At 41.7% G+C, this 25,345-nt stretch overlaps 2 protein-coding genes across 2 annotated transcripts in view; one reads left to right on the top strand and one right to left on the bottom strand.

The window, feature by feature from the left end:
• The window catches only part of LOC121192208 (ubiquitin-conjugating enzyme E2 E2-like), a 56,337-nt gene extending 40,645 nt beyond the window's left edge, over positions 1 to 15,692 (bottom strand). Inside the window, exons 1-3 of the mRNA XM_041053790.1 lie at positions 15,554 to 15,692; positions 12,336 to 12,533; positions 7,457 to 7,507 (exon numbers count right to left, since the gene is read on the bottom strand). Of these exons, the coding sequence (XP_040909724.1) occupies positions 7,457 to 7,507; positions 12,336 to 12,526 (242 nt within the window). The 5' untranslated portion in view covers positions 12,527 to 12,533; positions 15,554 to 15,692. The remainder of the gene's footprint in view (positions 1 to 7,456; positions 7,508 to 12,335; positions 12,534 to 15,553) is intronic.
• Positions 15,693 to 16,957: 1,265 nt separating this feature from the next.
• sf3a3 (splicing factor 3a, subunit 3) lies at positions 16,958 to 23,016 on the top strand. The gene is made up of 17 exons (XM_041054207.1): positions 16,958 to 17,182; positions 17,306 to 17,353; positions 17,886 to 17,938; positions 18,166 to 18,271; positions 18,362 to 18,434; positions 18,818 to 18,909; positions 19,013 to 19,095; positions 19,596 to 19,734; positions 19,869 to 19,937; positions 20,036 to 20,103; positions 20,861 to 20,968; positions 21,064 to 21,133; positions 21,287 to 21,451; positions 22,131 to 22,241; positions 22,389 to 22,479; positions 22,585 to 22,640; positions 22,738 to 23,016. The coding sequence occupies exons 1-17, from the start codon at positions 17,087 to 17,089 to the stop codon at positions 22,813 to 22,815; spliced, it is 1,506 nt and encodes a 501-aa protein (XP_040910141.1). The 5' UTR covers positions 16,958 to 17,086; the 3' UTR covers positions 22,816 to 23,016.
• Positions 23,017 to 25,345: the final 2,329 nt, after the last annotated feature.

The raw sequence follows: 25,345 nt of genomic DNA, 5'->3' as shown, positions 1-25,345 counted from the left end.
CCTATGAACCAAAAACAACTACACAGTCACCATCGCCCGTGCCACAGCATGCTGCACCGTACCAAGGGTATACTGACTAGATCTGAATCATTTTAAACATATCTTATTTGTTGTTGGGGATTGCATTTAGGCTGTATCGTCCTTCCTCTCACTGTTCTGGTATGAACAAATGCAACTTTTAGTCTGAGCGGTGAGCTGCTGGCTGAACAGCAGGCCTGCAGGCTAGGTGGCTGTTTCACTGCGGGATGCTTCTTAATAACAAACTGGACCTCCTCCCTTTTATCTGACAAGACTAAATTACAGCTCCAGCAAGCTTGCTGGGATGCTGCAGGGCTGGACTGCAGACCCGAACTACAGGCCAGACCACTTCACACACACACTCAGCCTCAGCCTCGCTCCGACATGACAGTGGGAAGGGACAGGACCACAGGAAAGAAGCTGCAGCTCTGTCAAGTATCTGACAAAGAACCTCTTGAAAAGAATTGGCAAACACATCTTCCTCTATTTCTAGACTAGAAATGCAAAAGATTAAAAGTATTTATACAACTCTTTGTTCCACAAGGAGCTAGATTACTAATTTAATCATTAAATGTTTGAGGCTGGTTAAAAAAAATAAAATAAATAAATGCTCTCTCACATTCTTCAGTACACTTTCATCCTACATGTCCTTCATCGTGGGGTTCTAATAAAAAAAAAAAGTTAAGAAAAAAAAGGTGTACTCATTTTTAATGGTGACAGAAAATCCTGAGATGTAACATCTGAGACAGGGACGTGCTCATATTAACTTACACACAGAAGAACAATTTTAATCAGTAGTTAATCATTTTGACAGATTCTGTGTGTATGAATATGTATTATTAGATCGGTGGCACCGTAGTGTGAGATATGGGGATGTTTTTATGATGGGACGTATGTTCCTGACAGGATTTTTTGGCTGTGTTTTATTTAACCCATAAAGTCCACACTTTAAAAATCATCTTGAATGTTGTTTGGCAGAGCACGTCTCACAGTCACAGTGGTTCTGCACTATAAAAAAAGAAAAAGTTGAGAATTTCAAGACAACGAGCTTCAGTATAATTTAGAGTTAGGCTATTTCATTTAATTTCTGAAGTTTAGCTGTGACTTTATCCAACTATTTTTTTACTTCTGTTAACTTACACCAAGTTAGAGGAACTCAAATCTGTGTCCCTGTCCACGTTGCAGTTTATAAGTGAGCATGAATTCCTTTAATTTGAATAGACACATGTATGAAGTCACCAAACCCCCTCCATCCTGTGACAGGATGCTCTTTTGTCATATGAGAAAAAAAAAAAGGATTTGTGGGGAATTTTAACTTTAATGCAATGCAGGCTGGAAAGTAAATGCCAATCTGCTAAGAATGTTTCTAAATCAGTTAAATGGTTTCTAAGGTCTAACAACCTCTTATTGTTATTTATGCCAAAGAATATCAGCTGCAGTTTTTACAGTGTGACACTGATCAGCACTTTGTTGGGTTTTGGATTTATCAACTCTTTAGTAAAAGCTCTATTTCTATTGGTTTATTATGGCTGGGAAAGAGCTGACAGACAGCATAGCACTGTAGTCGATAACATACTCCGCTAATCTTCCCCCTGTCAATCACTGTGAGACCACTGTGGGCAAAATGTGAACAATGTAATTCGTACTGTACATTTTACTGACACCTTTAGTGCAGTGTTAGACAATCGCAGGCGAGAAACCTTTGATAATACTGATGAAGGACTCCTGTTTATGACTTTGATGTATTACGGTCCTCACAACGGTAACAGCTGCCGAGAGACGGATGGTTCTCAATAAACACAGAGTTATGAGAGAGATGTATGAGAAGAGTCATTGCTAGGAACACTGCATGCGTCGCCCACGCCAATGAAAAATCTTTTTCCTGACACGCTGACACAAGAGTCGTATGGTCTTCATCTTGGAAAAAAAAAAAAGCAGCTATGCAGAAACCAGCTGGACCGATCTGGACCAGGAAAACAGAGACCTGCAGTACATCCCCGTGTGCTGCGCTGAACAGATGGGACTTTCTGACAAAAATAAATATTACATTTTAATATGTTTATACGAAGTGGGTAAATTATAAATACACTGACACAAAATACCACCTATCGGAGACTCAGGTTTACAGTAAATGATTTTTCCTTGTTATGCGGTCCTCACCATGTAACAGTTTGTGCATTACCTGCCTTTGATAATCATTATCCTCAGCACAATAGAAAAAAAAAACCTTGTTTTTGGCAACTATACAAAGGTCTGATTGCCAAAACTGGGAAAATCTGTTTCCTCACCTTCACTGCTCAGTGGAGTGTGATTACTCATTTATAAGTGACTGTTGTTTATGTAATGGCTGCAGGAATGTGAAACTAAACTTAGCCTTGCATCACTTCACATTTGTGCTGACTGGCATTTAATGTGCTTGTTCTCTTCATGTTGCATGGTCGTATTTCACTGCTCATCCCTCTGTTTTCTTGCACACCCCGGGCTGGGTTTACCTGTGAACGGGCCCTGGGGCTAAAATTTGCTTTCGGGCCCCCCTGGTGACATACCACCCCACCACCATCACCGCCTCTCACACTCTGTGCATTACCGTGTCGCCTCCAAGCTCCATTTTAGAACAGAGCACATTGTAGACAACACATGGCTCTTACATTATATGCCCAGAAAGCAGTAATGCACATATGCAGGAATACTTGTTGACTTTTTCATGCCCTGACCACACAGTGGGTTTCTGCCCAACAACAGCTAGGCACACCCAGACCCTGATGATGCAGCTCACCTCATGGCAGCTTGCTGTTCGTAGACTGCAGCCAAAATAACAGTCACACTCATTAAACACATGCCATTTGCAGTGTAAAGCAGCTCATCTAAAGAAGTTTCATGTCATAACAATTTATTTATTTTGCATGATGTTGAGCAGGTGTCTTTGTTTTAGGTGCGATGAATAGCCGCCACTAAAAAACACTGCAGGAAAACCTGCACACGTCATCCAAAGGAAGGCAGAACTGATGCTGATCCAGCAAAAAGGAGCCTGCACAGATTGGCCGTATTTAAATGCTCTCAGTTTGCTGATTCAAACAGTTTTGGAAAAATAAAAAAAAAACAACTAATGGTAGAAAATTAATTGGAAAGAGTTTAATTTATATAATAATCAATTAATCAGTTATTTTTCAAGCAAAGCTGCCAAAGATCTGATGGTTTCCAGTACTTCAGGTTTTTAGACTGGTTTTATGTTACTGTCAGGGCAGGACCTGCACCAAATGAGTGACATTACTGTTCTGAGATCAGTTATTTTCAGTTATTTAGTAAAAGACCAATGTCAGCTGAATACATGAGTCTGACACTGTAGTAATGCTGCTAAATATATCTCTTTGTTTTCAGCTTTGGATAATAACATTAAATTTAGCAGACATTAGTTGAAGCTCACGCACAGCAACACCCCTGCTCAGTTCTAATGGCTTGTTATTTAACTAAATTAACAAAGTATGCTCATTTGCATCAACCTAGATGATATAAGCATAATTCCCATTTTGTTTTTGTTTTTTTTGCCACGTTTTGACAGCTGGATGAAAATGTATAATCACCACAGCGAAGCTGAGCTCGGCGTCTGTCATCTTCCTTTGAGAAAGTAAACCGGCACTTTACGGCAGACGACAATGAAAGCTAAGAGTTGTGTTTGAGTCAATCATATCTCGAGCCTGAGAGAAGTGGTTGAATATACATTTCTCTCACTCTGCCCAGTCTCTTCTGCCTTATTACTTTCATTCCTTAGATGATACTGATATTCAGTGGGATAAAGGAGACAGAGAGCGAGCGAGCATGAATGATAGTGAGACAGAGAGAGAGAGAGAGAGCATGGCCAATTCCCCCTTGGAATCCACACATTGTTTCCCCTCAGCCGATGGGGGATTCTTATCAAAATGCTGCCAGAACTATCATGAAAGGATATGGTAATTACACACACACACACACACACACAGAGCCAGGAAGGCGACCAAGCACTGGGCTAATATAATGTGTCTGGTGTGGGGGCTATTTACATACCCTTCCAGAGTGCTTGTCACATTCAATTAATTACTCTCTGGCAGTGTGACAAAGATGATTAAAAAGAATGAAGAAAAATATTTCCTCATATGGCTCCAAAAATTCCACTAAGTCCTTCTAAAATGAAGCCAAACAAAAACAAGGCATGCTGTCTTAGTTAAAGTTAAAGGTGGGTTCTTTTTTTTTTTTTTCCCCCAAGAGAGATTACAGTACCATTCCTTCTATTGAGGAAGGGAATGTACAAAACGAGCCAGAGAGGATGTTTGCTGGAGCTGCTGTGATCATGAGCTGTGCTTTATTCTGGCGGGAGAGAAAAAAAAAAATGAGAGAGCTGAAGCCTGTGGGGTAATGAGCTGCATCACAGCGTCCGTTCATAACCCCCTCACATCTGATGTCTTTGGGCGAACACAGCCTATTTAACACTGTCAGATCAATTAGTAGGTGAAGAAAGGGGCCGGGGAGACGTGGAGCCTTTTGTTCAAACAGACACTGTGAGCGAGGAGGTACAGTACTGTTTAAGGGAATTTATCTGGGCAGAAGGTTTTTTTTAATGTTCACAATGTGCAATTGTGCTTCGCTTTTTCGCACAAAAGAACAGGCTGAATCGGAATTGTTGTGGTGAAACGTGTAGACTAAATCAAACACCGGGGATGTGACAGCCTTGTGGGGGGAATCGGGAGCTGTTAAGAGTGAGGCAAATACCCCGAGGGGCACATGAATCCAGAAATCTACATTTCAAGCAGCACCGCGCCTCCGGTGGCTCGGATGTCTGACTCTCCCTGAAAAAAATGCTCCAGCAGCTCGAGCCTAATTTTTCACTTATGACTGAGGATTCCCGACTGCAGCCGAGCTCAATCCATTTGTCACGAGGGCTCCTTTCAGTGTGGACATTCTTCAAGGAAGAACACTAAAATGTCATTTTCTATACAAGTGTCTGCCCATGAAATTTCTTTTTCCCCCTCTGCTGTTTGGCCCTTTGTCAGGAAACATAATGGCTTGCTTCAGCCAGATTAGCCTTGTCTTTGAGATTGGAGGCCGACAAACGGCCTGCAGGTGCCAAGGAGATCTGTCCGACTCTGACAGATAGTCTGACAGTGGCTGTTTATTTACACTGAAAGCAGCGTGGCAGATGAACTGTTTTATTCTCAAAGGTGAGAGTCTTTACTTCCATTTATATAGCTCTCTCTAAAATATCTTTTTTTTTTAAAAATACCTTTCAAAATGTTAGCTCCATTTGATGCATTAACGTGGTGAGGCAGCAAGTGCTGACCATGCTGCAACTGTTACAGAACCGATAAAAAAAAAAAATCTCCAGAATTTATTATCGATGTAAAGAATGGATGCAGCTGTTCTCTGGAGAGATTTATTCGTAGAGTAATTCAAAACAAGCTTTGGATGAAATCATCATCTGGTCCTTTTTACATGGTCCAGGTGGAGTTATGGTTCATGCATTAAAATCCCTTTGAAACAGAGGTGGGGGAACAGAGATCTGGTTGAGCTGTTGATGGCTGATAATCCAGGTGTCGGGATAAATTCCACTTCAGTTTTAGGTTGGGTAACACTTAGCTATACTCAGCTCAGGGTATGTGATGATACTGTACAAATGGTACCCACTGGGACCATTTTCATATAAGGTAACATACGGCCGGAAAGGCCACTAACCTGACAGACTGTCTTTACCAGATTGACTATATATCAGAAATGGAAAAATAGTTTTAAAGAAGGCTCCATGAGATTTCATTTCCCCTGCATACTGTATCTGCATAGAGTGAAAGCAGAGTGTTCACAGTCAACCAGGGGCCTTGACAGGTCATCATAAAAAAAAACAATCAAAGAAAAAACCTGCTGGGGGTGTAGATCTGCTGAAATTCATCACCTCCTCTATGTACTTCACAATAAATGCATTTTAATGTGAAGCCAGAGGTGTTTTAGTGTCACTCAGGGTCAGCTGACATTAGCAAAGCCTGACTCTGTATAGTTTTTCTGAAAAGAAATTCTTCTGAAACACTGCATGCAGAGAGTAACATCAGACCTGATTATGTGCTGAACAAAACTCGATAAAGGAGGGTGGAAAACAGGGACTAAAGTCACATTTTATTAGTGATGACCTTTTAGCAACTGGAGTACAGAAATCTAGAGAGGCCCTTCATGTTAAATAGAGTTTAGGGCCACTGACACAGCAACCCTGGTCATAATGCTGCCTTATTTATCAACATGTCAGGTATGTGGTATGAGTTTAAGTGTCATATTAGAGGAGGAGAAACTGTGGATGCCAAATTAAAAGCCTAAAAAGGTTAGATGAAAAGCTACAGGAGCGTGTAATGAAACTAAATGACACCTGCCTAAGCTGTCCTGTGGACACGTAAAGGACATTACCGTCCATCACAGCGGCTCAGCGCTGTCTGTAAGGTCTGTATATATCACCAGAAGACAGATTGTGCACGTTACAGATATTAGACAGGTTGAAAGTGGTGGCGTATCTGCCATCCGGTCAGGATATGGTACAAATATAATTGAGGTTGACATATTATAACAACACAATCTTATAAGCTGTCTGACATGATATAATCAAAATTTGCACAACCCTAAAGGGAACGATGGTGAGGAAATGTCTACACTGGCTGATGTTAACCTATACAGTACATAAGACTGCTTGATGAAGTGATGGTTTCTAAATTTAAATTCGGGGGGAACAAAGCTTTGAAGTTGAAGTGTCAGAATTGGTACTGGAAGAGAAAATGCTGGATGGGTACCTGTTTGGAGTGACTAAACCCAGCTACTCTGCCTACAAGCCTGAGAGCATCCATGCATCACTGGGCTCCCCCGCTTTCCCTACAGGCAGCGTCAGCACCTCAGTGACTTACTGATTGCTCTGTCCACGGTGGGAGCTGCACCTCCACCTTCCCCTCACCCTCTTACACTGCTCCCATTTGGAAAAAGATAACAAACGCTGACTTGGCGGAAGCCCCACACAATGACAACTCAGATCTTGATTGGCAGGAGCACCTCTGCCTTTCGCCACGCTCTGACTCGGAGGAAAAATAAACCATGTAAACCAGTCGAGCCACAGCAGAGCGCCTTTCCCACCCTTAGGGAGTGTGTGAGCTGACACTGTTGCTACAGTGATCCTAATGGTAAACACTGCCAATCAGGCCAATCGCACAGATATTTATAGTTTCTTATTCATGTCTCACACGGGTTCGTTCATTATGCTTCGGCCAGAGCGGACAGCGGTGCAAATACAGCACAATAATCTACCTATGCTATTCATGTGACTCACTGAGCCGGCACAATCCATTCACACCGCTCACACACACAACACACACACACACACAAAAGTGCCTCAGGTGTCAGAGCAAACAGCCCTTTTAAAAACACACAATCAACACAATCCTACCTGCAATTTGGTGGTGGGTCCAAGGTTATCTCTGCTAGCTCCTTCTGGATTCTGAAACGAGAGGAAGATCTGTGTTATCACCACGCTCTCAAACACACACACACACACACAAAACACAGACAGTTGTATAAATCCTGACTGTAAAATCAATCTGTAAATGTACACACTGAATACCTCATTGATTTTCTAATGAGCTCCCGAGCCCCTGTGATTGAACGCAGGAATAAGTCCTGTCACACAAGATCAACGCCGGGATGCACGGCTGAATATTTGCCATTTTCTAACCACGTGTGCATAAATTGATATTGATGTCAAAAGGCCACGTCGGATAAAGGAATCGTGTCTGATATATCTGGGTAAATTAATTTTGCTGCTGATCATGGCCCTGCCTCAGCCCTCATGCTTTCAGGAAGCTGTTGGGAGCTTTTCCACACTAAGCACATAAAAAAGGTTTAATGAATAGACTATCGAGGGGTCAGATTTCTCCCTGGTTAAGTATTCATTAGTTTACTATGCCAGTGATTTGCCCAGTAGCTAGCTGTTTTACTTTCTTATCACCCATTCAGCATTAAATGCTGCTGTTATTCTCTCCTGTGCACAGTGTACCACCTCATTTCATGTTTAAGCAAGCGGAGTGAGTGAGTTTCTGCCCCAACTGAAGGAATTCAACAATCCAGGGGTCTGGTTCACGGGTGAGGGGGGAAATGGAGCGACAGGCAGGTTGTCATGGAATTGTAGATGTTTAAACTTCCATTTTTTTTTTTTTGAGCGCTTCAAGGACATGTTGTCCATGTTGGCTTACTCTACCTACTGATGAAGATCATAAGGTAGCCCCAAAACCCAGGAACTAAATGGACCTTGAGATGAGACTGTTTCCTCAAATGCTGTTTCCCAGGTACAAAGAATGAATTTTGAACCTAAATAAATTAAACGTTTAGATCTCAAACGTATCATCTATTTACCAATATAATTTCCAACTCCCGAGGACTCAAGTTCAAACATGGCACATTCTGTTCTGAGAAAGACCTTGAGAGACTTTCTTTTATTTCCATTTCCATTTTTCATTTCAGCTGTGCCCCTCGCATCGTGTTTTCATTTTCCCTGCAATAACTCAAAATGTTCGAGAAAGCCATAACAACAACAAAAAAAAAACCTAAATAATTGACTGCTCTTATTGATCGTGCAGTCTGTTCACTCAGCTGTTTGTTAGCTTGGACATAAAATTAATTTGCTGTTGCAAGAGAGAGGGAGAAGAACGACAAGCAGCCGATGCTGACGTGATATATTGTTTCAGCATCGACGTGGCAATGAATGGACGTGCATTAGTCACACTGCAAAGTAATGTGATGCTTACTTACATTACACTAAACTCTTGCTGCCTGAGAGAAGCGTTCTCAGATGTATTAAAATGCTACTATACTGTACACTGAAGAGAAAACGGACAATGACAGGGTTACTCACATGTTTAACTTACCGTTTATTTGGAGGAAAAAATTATCTTATGTCTGTCGATCAAGTGTAATCATCAAGGCTAAAGTGCTTCAGATTTCTTCAGAGAATCTACTGGTTCCCCATTTTGAGACAGAAGGAAGTTACTGTAAACCCCAAATTATCATCTGTTTCCCAGGAAACGTAGGAACCACAAGCATGTGGCTAGGCCTGTTCTTCTGTCTGCATGTTTTGGAAAACTGTCAGATCCATCAGGGAAAGACATTCCTTTGTAACCAATTCTCTTATACTTGATACTGATATACAACTGAATGCAAAAGTGTTGTTGGCTGGATTGACAGCAAAAAAAAAAAGACTGTTCTGTGAGGGATGACACCACCACTTCATCTTGGACAATGGTCCTGAAGGTCCAATCATGTCTCCATGCAGGGGTAATTGGTGTCTACTACTAATGCTACTATGAACTGGCAAGCTAACCAAGCCAACAGACTCTGTAGCTCAGAATAGTAAGTTCACTCAGCCTTTTCAACAGACATGTTTGTACCTGAAACACAGCTTTATAGACAGGTTTCCTGTTTACAAGCGAGGATATACGCACAGAGCAGGAGAGTAGAAAACACAACACTACTGAGTACAATTTAAGTATTTAGCAACAAAGCGCCTTGCTGAAGCCAGTGAAGGGCTCTGACTATCTAACATAACACACATAATTCCAGTGAGAAATGGCAGCTACTACAAGTAATGACACGAGACTACACACAGACAGCTCTATCAGCTAGTGAGAAATGACCTGGGATTTGGTCCCAGGCCAAAAGCATCAACAGGCAGCAAAACCACATAGGCCTTCACTCACACAAGCAGCGTTAGCCCATATGACTGTGTGCTGGTTTCACTGAAATTAACCGTTTCCTCTCAAAGACTTTAAATTCTGTTTTAAACGCTTCAACAATACAAACCGCTTTTAGCAATAATGGCATCACTGGTCCAGCAGCAGGTCATCTGGCGGTCTTTGAGCTCAGCCAGTGGTCCATGTTTTTGTTGAAAAGATTTTTTTATGAATTCTGTAATGCTTTCTATTCACATGCACGTGCTCACACACACACACATCTATTTTTAGTGACAAATGTGAGTGAAATGCTCACACTGCTGAGCCCTGAAGAGCATCCGAGGAGGGATTTTCCTTTAAACTCTCCTCAGTGGGCCAATGACTGCACATGACTCACTTGGGCAAAGATGGGAGGGAAAAAAAAAAAAAACATATATTTGCAAAGGAGCCTGAAATACAATATCCACAGTCATGGAGTCATTCTCAGCTTGAGTGCTTGCTGTGTAATTTTATCTGCAGTATTTCCTGAGGTGGCACTTTTTGACAGCTGAAGCTGGGGACCTGTTTGGAAGAGTGCTGCAAAGAAAGAGGCCATGGGAATCCAAAGGAAGAAGAAGCTCTGATTGTACTGTGAGTTCATCGTGTTCCTGCATGGCCGCTTTAACCAAACACTTACTTTCTCTAATGTTCCACAGCTCATTGCGTCTGATAATGCCCCGAGACAGCGCACGCACTAAACTATGACATTCTGCATGCCTCGACAAATAAGTTAGTACCATCTGAGCATTGCTTTTATAATAGAAAGCTCTAGCTTTGGCTTTGTGTAACAGCTGAGGATTTATAACATGAACTAGCACTGAAAACTACTGATGAACAACCATGCCTGTCAACCTTCCTATAAAATGGTAACCCTGCAGGTCCTTATTTTTTATGTTGTAGCCATCTCTGGTGATAAGAAGTCATAGCTGTGATAAACAGTCAGATGTGGCTGAAGTTATCAGCGCACACTGCATCATATCCTTTGTGCCAAGGAGGATTTTTTTTTTTTTCCTGAGAAATACCTGGAGCAGACTGTTTACGAGAGCAAATCCAGAGGCTTTCATTAAAGCAGTGCCAGTGATCCCAGAGAGAGCTGTGACATAAAAAGACAGTAATTGCCAAGCTTAGCTATATGACAGCAAATGTGAGCAGACAGTTTAGATCTAGTTTTGTGCTATCAAAATAATACTGTACAATTTTTTCCCCAGTATGTTTGGGGAAATAAACCTTAAACTGTCTGTATGCTTTAATCAAAGTGTTTGTCAGATGGTCAAACCAACATGGCCTGAAAAGCTGTACTGCCAAACTTTTCCAACGTTAGGTCTGTGTCCTGTGATTATTGTGAGCTGACAATCACACTCACTTCACACAGGTGTGGGTAAATAGGCAGAGTTTGACCTTTTCTGTCAAGCTCTCTTTTCTTTCTACCTATAAACCACTACTTGTCACTTATCGTATGTACAAATGAGTACAACACTTTGAATGCCTGCTGGGTACAGTTATCTCCATTTGAACAATTATTACCCGCCCCCCAACCCAATGACAGCAGGCTTTTCAACCTGCCATCAAGTGTGGCCTGTTGGAACAACTATAAGTACCTCAGATTTCCAACATGGTTGGATAACATGCCATACAAATTAGTTCTTTTCTAGTACAACTCAACCCTTAACTCACTGACAGGTTAGCAACCATGGGTGCAAGGAGTGATACGTTCTTAATTTGGGTGGCTTCTAGCACATCTGTTCATCTACCACATCTTGGCACTGCATCTGTCAATCAGTGACACAGTGTAGATAATAACACTGTGTCCTGCAACAGCTTTGGTATCATCATCAACACACGAGGTGACCTGACTATGTTGCTTGGCCAGCTGATTCCCCTATCAGACGCCGACTGCATCACCCCATGAGATCCAGCGCCAGCCTGCCATGAACTGGTTATGAAGTGAATCAGTGCGGTGCTACAGCAGGGAACAGGGCAGAGACAGCAGGGGCGTGTTTTAAAATGAAAATGTCTGGCATTGCTTTGCAATCTCTTTATGGTTGAATTGCGTTGACTCCCGACGGTGCACAACATTTTCCAGCAGCCTTTAAGATCTGAATGGCTGTGTGTGGAAGGGGGTGGGGGGGTGGGGGTTCAAGTCAATATGTTGGTGGTAAAAACCCAACAGAGCAGCGATGTATGTAAACACCACAGAGTTCCAAGCAGCTATCAACACATCACATTTTTTTCACAACTATATCAAAACTTTCACTTTTAGTTGAACTGTGTGGTGGTAGGGCTGTCTGCTGTGAATGCACAGTGACTTCAGTGATTAACCAACAACTTTAATTGCTGTTATTTGCTGTTGATTTCCTACATGATTCATCAGGTAAACACAAGCGAGGAAAGATCACGTTATACACTCACCGTTTTGACGGACAGCAGCGAGGACTTACCCCGCCAAAGACAAAACACGAGAACAATTAAGTGGCAGATGACCACTTGAGCAGTTAAACAAAGCAATCAGAGCAATGTAGGCAGCAGAGGACACAAGGGAACAGACGATCAGTGCAGCAAATCTACCTCTTGGCGCTGGTGGAGAGCTTGGCAGCGGTCTTGCTGGAGATTTTGGCCTCCTTCTTTTTGGGCTGGGTCTGGTCCCGCTGCTCGGGGCCCGACTGCTCCGGAGGAGCCGCCTCCCTCTGCTCAGCGTCCGAGCTTCCCCCACTGGTGTTGGGGCTGTCGTCCGGCCTCGGCTGCACCTCACTGGACATGCTGACACTGCAAATGGTGTTAAGCACATACAGTGTGTCATACAGGAGCACACACCTAAAAGGTTTCCCGCATCTAATCAGAGAGATGAGTCCTTCATCCAGACGGGTCTGATCGATATATTTTTTTTTTTTTGAAAGCTGCTCATATTTTTTTGCTGTTTCTTACAGAATATAGATGCTTTCATTCAAACCCACTGTATTACAGAAGGGTGATGTTAATGACCTGACATGATTTTAAAAAACTGCTGCAACTAATAATTAATTTCAGCATCCATTAATAATCTGTTGTTTATTACTCCAGCCAAGGACTTTGTTGCATGTCTTTTACCATCTCTCACCCTCTCCTCTCATTTCCTGTCATCTCTCTACTCTGCTTTATAAACATAAGAAAAAACTGATATATGCTAACTGCAATGTCCCAGAGCCTAAAAATCACATGACAAGATGAGAGCTGTACAATTCTATGGAGCCCTTACAAAGAATTCTTGGAAAATCACACTTTTAACGATCTGGAAATCATGCATGCTTTTTTTTTTTTCAGTGTGTGGTGAAAGTTGTGTAGACTGTGTGCTATTCAAAACTAGCACAAGTTTTCACAAGAGATAAGACAGTATTTCCATGATTATCAGTCTGCTCTCGTCTTTGTGTGATCTGAAAGAAAAAGGGAGATTTGCTAACATGAGGTTCAGAGCTGCAGAAATTTGTTATCGCTATTCCAGCAACAGAAAATGAACGGATGACTATATGAATCTTTTCAGTAATTGTTATAGCAAAATTAGAAAATATTCACTGGTTCCAGCTTGTGAAAAGGGGAGCTTTTCTGTTTTTTTTCTTGCTCTTCTAAGGCAGTGAACTGAATATCTTTGAGCTTTGGACTGCTGGTTGGACAGAATGGGACATTTAAAAACATCACTGTGGGCTCTGGGAACTCGTGACGAGCATTTTTCACAATTTGCAGACATTTTAAACACCAAATGATAAATCAATCATACGTGTATGGAAAATAATCTGTATTAACCAATGATGAAAACAGTCATTAATTGTAACTACATTGATGTTATTCATTTTCTAAAGAGTAAATGACCTTAAGTGAATGACTAAATAACCCTTCTACCATTTATCCTCTGAATCACCCGAGCATCCAGCTGAGTGTCGGCTGGTCATAAGCCTTGAGTCTCAATAATAAAACAAAAAACACCTACAAGGTCATGTTTACTAAATCCAATTCCCTCATCACTGTGTGTGTGTGTGTGTCTACTTCTATCTTTCAGAGGACCAGTCTGAGTTACAGACCTTACGGAGTGAGGACATTTTGGGAAAGTGAAGACATTTTAGCCTGTCCTCACTTTCTGACACAGCTTCAAATGGCTGTTAACACCTGGTTTTAGGGTTCAGGTTAGAGTCAGGTTTAGGTTATGGTTCGGGTAAGGGTTGGGTTAGTCATTTAGTTGTGTTGGTTAAGGTTAAGGGCCTGGGGAATTCATTATGTCAATGAGCTTCCTCACAAAGACAGAAGTACAAGTTTGTGTGTGTGTGTGTGTGTACCTCAAGGTGAAGGCCTCTATTTACATTCCCAGGTCTGGTTTGAAAAATGTATGAAACAGATGAACACGCGTGAGGGCATTTTTACTGCATGCTGTTGTGCTGACATGAATATCAAATTGGGCAGAAGTAAGGACAGACTGTTCAGCAAACATGACAGCGGCTTTGGCAAGCTGAGTCGGCTTTTGACATTTGACAAACAGCCACTCCACAAACCTTATCTGATGCAGTTAGCTGCGTTTGGTGGTGAGATGATATGGGGGATTATATGGGTTAGGATAACACACAGGGGCATCATTTCAAAGGTTATCACATCTTCAGGCTATGGGGAAAGGAACCTTCTCAGGGTAAGCTATTATTATTATTATTATTAAGTGTAAAATGTTGTTTCCAGTTGTCAGGTGAGGACAAACACACTGAAAGTAAAAGTAGCACACAGAGCAGTTTCTCACCTTGAGTTCTTGCCACCAGAAATTGGGCAGATGTGGGTTTTTTTTTTTATATATATACCCTTTAGGTGTGAAACTGTCAAAACACCTCAACCATAACTACCAGGCTCGGTAAAGCACTGCAGATTGTGTGTTTCTGAGCAGGCCTTACACAAAATGCCATCCCAGAGAAAAGCCACAGTCCCCATACGATCCCTGCACTTGAGAGAGGAGACGAACAGATTCCCTTCAGACACTGAGCAGGAAGCCACATACTGTCTTGCTTTTCGGCAAACACCTCCTATTATATATATATATATATATATATATATATATATATATATATATATATATATATATATATATATATAGTTTAAACTACTACCGAATTAATGTATTTTGTAGTAAAACCAACCAGAAGTGAAAAATTAAATTAAAAATTCGAAATTTAATTTCGACTCGCGTATTTCAGTGAGGAAGACTGTGGGACTACCTGGCGAGCTCTTAACGGAAGTTTAAATTTTATTGGACTTCAGAGCAGTTTGGTGCAATGGGTGTTTACCGAATTTAACGGCTGGTGCTAATGATTTTTAAATGTCTTTTACGCCGTTGCTGTGAAGTAGGTTTTAAAATTGCTGATATTTTACACGGAGTTCGGCGGGACGTTTTTTTTTCTGTTCGGTGTCAAACAGAAAGGGCTCGCTCGCATCGGGCTAATGTTGAGAAGCACCCCCCCGAGCACTTATCGCCCCGGTCCCATGGCTTACTCGCTATCTATGAAGAGTTAACAGCAAGACAGCCTCGCTATGAGACATCTGTATAGGAAGAACAAGATAAAGCAGAAAAGCACACTTATCCGATATCTAGCCTACCCACTATCGGAGCTCTCACTGACCACTGCATAATCTGCTCCAGCACAAAAGACAGAATGGATGCCCCCCTCTCTTCCCCAACCACCACCACCACCACCACCGCCCCCTCCCTCTAGAAGATAACGTAATAAACCTTTATTCTGTTGGTCGACTTGGGTTTTTAGAGAAGGATACGGACGACTCACCTCTCTAAGCAGGCTGGACACACAGCGGCAGGAGAAATGTGTTATAATGTCCACTGTTTATTCCGTAATCCGTTACACTGGCTGTCCGCTGCTTTCCGTCCGTTGCTTTGACTGACTGCTGGAGAATGTGCCAAACGCGGCTGTCAGGGTAGACGTAATTACAAGCGTCGTTTCCGGTTTTAGATGGCAAAATAAAAGCCTGAAAGGGCCCCGAAACAATGCAAATAAAGTCAGTGCATTTAAGAGGACAGCAGTAGGAATTCAATATGCAGTATTATTTTTCTCACAAGTTTCTCTGTTTTACATAGGAAACCCATCTATCTATTATCTATGCCCTCTTAATGTAATGTACATAATATGTATAGCTTTTGAATGCAATTTTCTTAATTTATTCTAATCATTTTGTTGCTGCTGTATCATGATCATAAGTCTTGTCTTATCTTGATTCTGTTTGTTGTATGGCGATCCAGTTCACCAAATAGCACAACATTTGCCATTTGTCAGCTAAATGGAGCAACACCTGTTAAGTGACTATCTACTATTCTGACATCTACAGTTTACATTGCTCTCCTGCATTTTTTGTCAGTTTGTGCTCAGATTTTGCTCTTGTCGAGAAAAGAACTAAAGCCTACATTTTGGACTCAACTGCAACAAACTTTTTTGGCCACAAACCTGCACATTTTCACACACCCTGTTGCTGACGTTTTTTCAATCAAACGTCTGAATATCTTATTTTCAGGCAGAGACTTCTCTTTTCCGGTTTCTTCCTTTTTGCTGAAACTTGACCAATCAGACCGCCTCCGTGCGCGCTCCCACGCGAGTGCGCGCAAAGTGTGTGCCGTCTGAAGCATTATGGCAGGCTTTGATGATAGAGTAGACTACAAAGGAAGTGGAAAAGAGAGGAATATCATGTAGGCTGCCAATTCATCTTGTTAAAAAAATTGAGCATTAAGATTTCAGAGCTAATTTCCTACATGTTAATGATTTACAGTCCAGGAGCTCAGATGCACAGAGCCCTAACAGCAAAGGAGCTTATACTTTTTATTTTATTTTGGTGACCTACAGCTGTAGAGAGGCAAGGGCCAGATGTTGACTCATTTTTCAGTCTATGTAAAACACTGGGGGTAGTTAATATTGTTAAAATTGTATTGAAAAGTAAATACACCAGATAGGACTTTAAATAGTACGTGACTATATATCAATAACTGAATTAAGCCAATTTAAATTGTGACATTACTTAATTGTCTGTAGCATACTTACTATCGCAAACAAATTAATTGACGTTTTATAAATACTGTTGTCTTTATTTGTCCATGGTCTGCATCCGTCTGTATCGATTAAGTCACCACTGCGGAACCATTTCATGTGGTCTACGTTTCTCTACGCCGAGCACAGTGACGGACGTTAGCGCTTCAACATGCGCCATTGAAATCTAACGCAGCCCATACGGCGGGGGCCACTTTCTTTCATTTTATGATAGCTAGTAAGGCGCCCTATCTTTTCCAAAGTAAACGTTAGCCATATTTTGAAACAATGGAGACTATTTTAGAGCAACAGCGTCGCTATCACGAAGAGAAGGAGAGGCTAATGGATGCTAAAACGAAAGAAATGTTACACAAGAAGTCTACGGTAATCTGACCGCTTTATGGTAGCATTAGCATTTTAGCCAAATAACCAAATACTCCCAAAACATGAGAAACGTCTGCAACTTAACTAGTGTTTTCAGATGCATGTTGTTTCTCTTCCTCACAGCTGCGGGAACAGATTAACTCTGACCATCGAACAAGAGCAATGTTAGATGTAAGTAAGAGTGTTTATTTGTTATAAACACCGGCTGGCTAAAGCTAGTATTGGCTATATGTTGGAGAGGTTAATGTTTTCATGGATTACAGTTAACATGTTAGTTTATTAATATAATTCATGAAGCAACATTTCTAGAGATAAACATCGTAGCTACGAGAAGAGTGTCACAAAGAATTTCCACTCCAACTCAGTTATCAGTTAAATACCTGTGTATCTGAGTGCAGCCTTTCTTTAAAGCGTTATATGTACGTCTAGGGTCTACTGGATTGGGAAATAGCAAATCCCTCCTTTGTGGACTGCGTTTAACAGTGCATTCTGACAACTCAGACATGCTTTTTAAGTTAAACTTTGCAAGTAAATATTACACCAATGTACTGATATATGTTGGAGGGATAAGAGACCTTGGTGAGAAAAGAATCTGGTGACACTGTTATGTCATGTAACAGAAGAATACAGGTGTAGTTTCAGTTAGTTATTTGTATGACACATGAAACAAAGACAGACTGACGGTCTTTTCATCTTTTGACAGAGGTATATGGAAGTCAGCGCAAATCTCAGAGACTCTTATGAGGACAAAGATGGGTAAGCCTTTTCGAAGTTAACCTGCTCAAGTTTAAGTGGCTTTACTTGACATATCTCATATCCAGATGTTTAAAAAATGTTTTTGTCAACTTCATCTTCTTTTTTTTTTTTTCTTTTATCAACTTGTGCACAGGAATTGTATGTTTGGTGTTTATTGTGGCTTACTACATTAAGAAAAGTTACTTTACCTGTTATATTGATCAAGAAATTCATTTTCTTTTTAACAGAATGAGGAGGGATGAACTTGCCGCCATCTCAGGACCAAATGAGTTTGCAGAGTTCTACAACAGACTGAAACAGATAAAGGAGTTTCACAGGAAGCATCCAAATGAGGTAGTTAACCTCTGTAAATGATCAAATTACACTGTTTAAACTTTTTGAAACTGAGTATTAACATAATATTACTGTTCGGATTTGTTGCAGATTTCCATTCCCATGTCTGCAGAGTTTGAAGAGCTGATGAAGGCCAGAGATAACCCCAGCGAGGAGGCTCAGAGTAAGCCTGAATCCACTGACACAAAAATAAATAAATAAGTTGCAAAAATAAATTGGTGTTTATCAGCTGACTCTGCTAAAAAAAAAAACGAAAAAACCAAGATGGTCCAGTCCAGCCGTGAGAGAGTTCAAATGAAATGAGAGGGGGGTGAACAGTGTAGCCAGTCAGATACATCATGCACAGATCCAGATCAGAAGATCAGAGGGGTGTAACTGATCCTTCTTCTGAAATTTGGTTAATAATAAGATCGGGTGAGGAAACTCACAGAGTGTAATTCAAAGGCTTCACTGTAAAAAATCAGTATATGAAAAGTGACAAGTAACACTTTCTGCTACCCGTGCTAACGACAGTCTGATGGAGTGAAATCTGTGTGTCTTCCACAGACCTGGTGGAGTTCACGGATGAGGAAGGATACGGCCGTTACCTCGATCTCCACGACTGCTACCTGAAGTACATCAACTTGAAGGGAGCTGAGGTGATGACTGTTTTAAGTATGCATAATTCATCCTTTACTTCTAAGCTAAGCCTTTTACCCTTTTTTTTTTAAACTAATATTCCTGCTGTCTCTCTTTCCACAGAAACTTGAGTATATCACCTACCTGTCTTCGTTCGACCAGCTGTTTGACATCCCCAAGGACAGGAAAAATGCTGAATACAAAAAGTAGGTGCATCACGCTTATTCCCATCAGAACTGTCCTCTGACACCTCAGTGGCTCCATTTCATTACCTGTTATTTTATATTGACATAATTCAGTGTCTCAGTGTTTCTGAAATTAAAGCATAAAGCAAATAAATAATTGGAGATTTTAAAAAGTTCCTCTTGAACTAAATTTCTAAAAATCAACCCATCCACAGCAGCTGAACACACCTGTGCTGTTCTTTCTACAGTGGAAATCAAACATTGTTCAGAGAGTTTGTCTCTGTCGCTGACGTTTCCACAGGTGTGTTGCACTTGCAGGCTGCTTTGCTTTCGCCTTCTGTCCAGTTCTGTCTGTAGTTGTGTCTAATGTCTAGTCCATGTGTCTAATTGTGTACATTAACTTGCACAGCTTGATTTATTTCCATTACTGCAGGACAGATGTAAGTGAAGCAATCTCTTCATTCCTGATCCTGAGAACTGTTCTGTAAGACTAACATGTGATGTGGGGTCTTTCTGAGCAGGTATTTGGAGATGCTGCTGGAATACCTGCAGGACTACACAGACAGAGTCAAACCTCTGTTGGACCAGAACGAGCTGTATGGCAAAGTGTTGTCAGACTTTGAGAAAAAGTGGGAGAATGGGACCTTTCCAGGCTGGCCTGTAAGTTCTACTGACGGGGTCTTCATATGTGACCATGGTTCAGGTTGTAATTATTCATCTCCTCTGACCTGATGTTTTGTTTTGTTTTGTTTTGTTTTGTTTTGTTTTTCTTAATCGGGTTCTTTGGACTGTAGAAAGAGACAAGTAGCGCTTTGACACACGCTGGAGCTCACCTCGACCTTTCTGCCTTTTCTTCCTGGGAGGTAAAAAACCGAAGTGCTCATACTTGAAGATTTATCATTGAATATTAATGTAAGACTGATCATGCCTTTGCTGATGTTTTTTTTTTTCTTTCATTCAGGAGTTGGCCTCCTTGGGTCTGGACAGATTGAAGTCTGCTCTCATGGCTTTGGGACTCAAGTGTGGAGGGTGAGCTCATTGTTTGCATGTAGAAATAACACTAAAGCAGTTATGCTGTAAATCTTGCACACCTGAGTGTCCTTTAGCTTTCTTTCAGCCATTTTTCTCTGTAGGAGCTTAAAGAAAACTAAAGCAGCGTGTAGCCGTCGTCACAGGTTCTGCTTTTGTTTTCACTGTTCTCTGCCTGTTTTGGAGACGAGTTCCTAAATCTAAATTTGGGCTCAGCTCAGTGGGCCAGTCTAAATGCAGGTTGGCTGCAGTGATGTCAGTTTGTGAGCAGAGGTGTTATCACACAACAACAAGGACGACTGCAACGAGCACATCTGCAGTAGTGAGAAATGGAGAAACAACACACACACACAGTGTTAAAGTTTTTAAAAGGTTATAGAGAGAAGCTTATTTTTAAAAAAAAGGATCATAACGTGATGCACTGTGGAGGAAACTGACAAGCTACCTTTACATGTAAATGTTTGTCTCCATCTTTGTCTGAACAAAGTGAGTTAACTTTAGCTTGATTTGAACAGTGACAGCAGCTTTGACTCTGGGAAATGGAGCAAAGTTTGCTGCTATTCTTTTTCTATGGGACACGAGCAAATGGCTTTTCAGAGCACTGTACCTGGAGGCCAATGATGCACGTCAGCACATCTCAGCTACTGAACCATGACTGCTTCTCCTGTCCATATGATGTCATTATATGACACAGTGCTCCATAATGCAGTCCAGCTCAATATGTGTGTGTGTGTGTGTGTGTGTTTGTGTTGTACAGGACACTGGAGGAGAGAGCTCAGAGACTCTTCAGCACTAAAGGCAAATCCCTGGAATCACTGGACCCTTCTCTGTTTGCCAAGAATCCCAAAGCCAAAGGCCCTAAAAAGTAAGTGGGTGTAAAAACTCAGTGTGGTGCCGACATTGACTCATGATAGCTTTTGTCGTGTAACTCAGAACAATTTCCATCCATCACTCCTGCAGAGACACAGAGCGTAACAAGGAAATTGGCTTCCTGGAGGCTCAAGTATACGAATATGTGGAGATCCTCGGGGTGAGTGAATCTGTCTGCAGGTTAAATCTGCTGTTGGATTCCTATGAAAGCTTAGAGCCCACCTTTTTTTAGGGACAGTATTTCTTTGCTTATTTGTGGTCATCATGGGCTCGGTTATGACCGACGTTGTCTTGTCGTTGTCTGCGGCTAAAGGAGCAGAGGCAGCTGACTCACGAGAACGTCCAGAGGAAGCAGGCCAGGACCGGAGAGGAGCGCGAGGAGGAGGAGGAAGAGCAGCTGAGCGAGAGCGAGAGCGAAGACGAAGACAACGAAATCATCTACAACCCCAAGAACCTGCCGCTGGGCTGGGACGGCAAGGTGAGGCTGCATTCGTGCACAAGTTTACCAGTTATCCTGTACAAAGTAACACAAGTCCAACATTCAGAATGGCTTTAAAGATGCATGAGCTGTCTCAGTGGGCGTCTCTTGGTAGAACAGGGTCAGGATTTGATACGACTGAACCAAATATGACAGCATGTCCTGAATAAAGTTTAAAGGAATGAGGTTTATTAGCTGTTAGAGTAGACTTCACAGATTTTACACACACACAAGTCGGGACTACACAGCCTGTGAAAACAGTTGTATAATGTGCACTATAACTCAGGGGGAGCTGTGTGAAGACAGAGTAAGCTCTGATGGTGTCACAGTGTTTAGGCTTATCTCTGCTGTGGAGCTCAAAGGCTCCACATTTATAACAAAAAGCCTGTTTTACAAACTGGAGCAAGAAGTTTGAAAGACATGTGAATTCATCATACAGGGAGGCTCCAACAAATAGATGCTGGTTGATTTGTTTAATGGGAAGCAAAGGATCCAGTGGGTTTTTTTTTGTTTTTTTGGAACTTGACTCAGGAATTCTCAGTCTGTGCTGAGTTAGATTTCAGCAATCTTATAGCACCTCTTCAGTGCAGTGTCAGATGTCTTTAAAAACTTTCTTTATCTGTCTGTTGATTTTTTTTGTGTGTATGCTGTGTTCTCACTGCTGTTTTATTCCCTCCAGCCGATTCCATACTGGCTCTATAAACTCCACGGACTGAACATCAACTACAACTGTGAGATCTGTGGAAACTACACCTACAGAGGACCCAAAGCCTTCCAGAGACACTTTGCAGTATGGTTTTGTTTTATCACAGTTTACAGTGTAATAAGCTTCAGGTTTATAGAACAGCGAAAAGAAACAGAAGACATAGTACAGAGCATGTGACATGTGATGTTGAAGTCTGAAGAGCTGAGGTGTGTTTTGTGTGGTGTTCTGCAGGAATGGAGACACGCTCATGGTATGCGCTGCCTTGGAATCCCCAACACCGCTCACTTCGCCAACGTCACTCAGATCGAGGACGCCGTCTCTTGTGAGTCCTCCGAATCACAAACATCTGGACTCTGAAGATGTTTTTTTTTTTTTTAATGAAAAAGTTTGTTTTTAATAAGCAATTTGTGTTTGTCTCTCGTTCCAGTGTGGGCCAAGCTGAAGTCCCAGAAGGCTTCAGAGCGGTGGCAGCCAGACACAGAGGTGAGTCCACACTGATGGAATCAGCACAACTTAGAGGGAAATAATGCTTCGCCGTGACAGTGTACATGCTCATTCCATGACTTGTGTGTTTTTTCAGGAAGAGTATGAGGACTCGAGTGGAAACGTGGTCAACAAGAAGACCTACGAGGATCTGAAGAGACAAGGCCTGCTGTAGATTGAAGAGAAATGAGGAAATGAAAAGCTGTTAACGTCTAAGGAGTGTCCTCTAAAATTTGTTATACTTTTTATCACCAATTTCTCTGTTTCTTCTTTTTATTTGTAAGTAGTAATGTTGTTTTCCAGACCCTCCATTCCTCCCTTTGATAACTTTGTAATGAGGCAACCATTGTATTAAACCATTATAATAAACTCTGTACTTTTGACTGTGCCGTTTGTCTTTATCACATATTTGTCACTGTTTGCTTTGCTGGTGAATCAGGCTGTATTATCAGAGCTGCTCACAGTGGCTGTGCACACACACAGACCTCTGCATGATTTATTGGTGCCATCGACTTGTAAACACATTTGAACTCTTGTTTACTGCTGTGATTTTATAGGGGCATTAAACGCTTGAGGAATACATTAAAATGTTGATAGTTAAATATTTACATAAAAATATTTTTCACAAGCAAGTCCACTTTGGGTGTAGAGCCTTGTTTGATCCTCTGTTGTGTAATATTGAATATATGAATGAAGAAAATCTCTAATCTCTGTGTAATTGCACCCAACGTAAACCTTCACTTTTTTCTTTTACATATTACAGTAAAACTTGTCCTTTGTGAGGGAAATCTGCCCATCTGTTTTAAGTGTTTTATACCATCATTTTATTTCTGATTGGCTGCTGAATAATTAATTCAGATAATACAAAATAAACTTTATTGTTCCTACAGGGAACTTTGTCTGCGACATCAAAACACTGGTGCCAAGAAACGTAAATCCAAAGTCCAAAAATGGCAAATTATAAAGACATTAAACACATAAAAGCCATTTTGTGCTGTTTTCATGATGCATGTACAACATAATGCTCATTAACAGAAAGGTGTGATCACCTTTGTAGAGTTGAGACCAAACATTATGGTGCAATAAGACCTTTGACCTTCCTCAGCAGGTCAGTGGTGACGGCAACAGGGTTAATTGTGCTCTGCTCGGTCGGGCCGCTGCTTCATCTGACGGATAAAGAGAAAATCAGCTTTTCATTTAAATAACTCTACAGATACTGTACATGCTGACGAGTAGATGCAGACTGAATATTTATAAGGTTAACTATTAACAGAGCTCAACAGAATAATTTTTATTTTGGATAAGATGCCATAAAGTGACACATGTATACAGTGGTTGTAGGTGGGAGTTTGGGAGAATAGGCACAGATGTCCACACATGCTGTCTCTGTGTTATAATGTCACATCAGGGGCCAGTCTCTGTCCCACTGGATTCTCTAACTCTGTGCAATCCACACACACTCTCCTCTAATGTCCCTTTCATTTTAAACGTTTGATATTTAAGTGAAGCACTGATGAGACATGAGAGTGAAACCAAGAGGAAAAGAACAATTATCACACAGTAACTGTACTTTAGGTGAAATTATATTTTGCTATTGTATGAATCTCAACCAAACTTGGCAGCCAGGTGAATTCACATCTGGCTGGGGGAGGGGAATCTGGTGCCAGATCCGGGAATCTGGTGTTGTGAGCTGGCCTGAGATCTTGGCCTTGGGTTCTCAAAGCAGGTCTGGAAGTACTGGCTCGGGGTTGGACAAATGGAGGGGAGTAGCTCCTGGACCTGACCAGCTAAGAACCAGTTCATAGACTGTACTTTGTGCATAGCCTGCTCCAGCTGCTGCAATTTGTTAGTCCACATCTGGAACACACACACACACACATTCATTTTATGTACACGTAAACATGTAGAGCAGCTTTATAATGAAAGAAGATTAGGAACAGTGATGGGTTTTCTCACCTGTCTGGCCCACTCTAGGATGACTGAGGCACCCAAAGGCCCCTGCACACTCCCATCCCATCTCACGTACACTTCGCCCTGGCCAACCTGAAAGAGGGTTGGCTCAGAGAAGGTTGGAGGTCTAAAGGTGAGGCGCAGCACCTTGAGCTGGTGGCCCTCTTCCTGAGGCTTTACCACAGGCAGGAAGTGCAGGCTGCAGTTGTTGGGAAGGAGAGGAGGAACGAACTGCTTCATGATCCTGTCCACCTGCAGGCGCGTCTCGTCCTCCATTTTATGGCTGAATTTCACACCACAAACTACTCCATTGTCTTTCACGCCGACCAGCAGACTGCCTCCCCCGCTGTTCAGGAAGGCACATCCGTAGATGCGAACTTGTCGGTGGAAATCTTCCTTCCCTGTAGGAAGCCACAGAAAATCAGACACTTTCAAATTAATGTCATTCACATAAGAACATTAATGTATCTATGTAAAACCATGCTATATAATCCCATATAATCCCAAGGTGCAAACAAATTCATCTCCCAAAGAGCTGCAGTTTTTTTCAGCTGTTACAACCTTACCATGACCTTGTTTGAACTCAATCTTGCGCGTCTCATTGCCAATGTGAGCTCCATAGTGGAACCACTGGCAGTTGGTGATGTCCTGTTCACTGACACACTAAGTTTCACAGAGGGGAGAGAAAAAGCACCGAGGTTAGGTCAGTGAACGTGCCACTTCATTTCTACAGCACATGTATTTGTCTATAGTCC

The sequence above is a fragment of the Toxotes jaculatrix genome, chromosome 13 (assembly GCF_017976425.1).
Source record: "Toxotes jaculatrix isolate fToxJac2 chromosome 13, fToxJac2.pri, whole genome shotgun sequence".
Classification (NCBI taxonomy): domain Eukaryota; kingdom Metazoa; phylum Chordata; class Actinopteri; family Toxotidae; genus Toxotes; species Toxotes jaculatrix.
The sequence above is the reverse complement of the archived record's forward strand: the minus strand, read 5'-3'. Positions and strand labels throughout refer to the sequence as shown.

Bases quoted from the DNA above. Each gene is read 5' to 3' on its own strand.
- sf3a3 (XM_041054207.1), top strand. From the start codon at position 17,087: ATGGAGACTATTTTAGAGCAACAGCGTCGCTATCACGAAGAGAAGGAG. The intron at 17,939-18,165 runs GTAAGCCTTTTC...TCTTTTTAACAG, and splicing joins TCTTATGAGGACAAAGATGG to AATGAGGAGGGATGAACTTG. The intron at 18,272-18,361 runs GTAGTTAACCTC...GATTTGTTGCAG, and splicing joins ACAGGAAGCATCCAAATGAG to ATTTCCATTCCCATGTCTGC.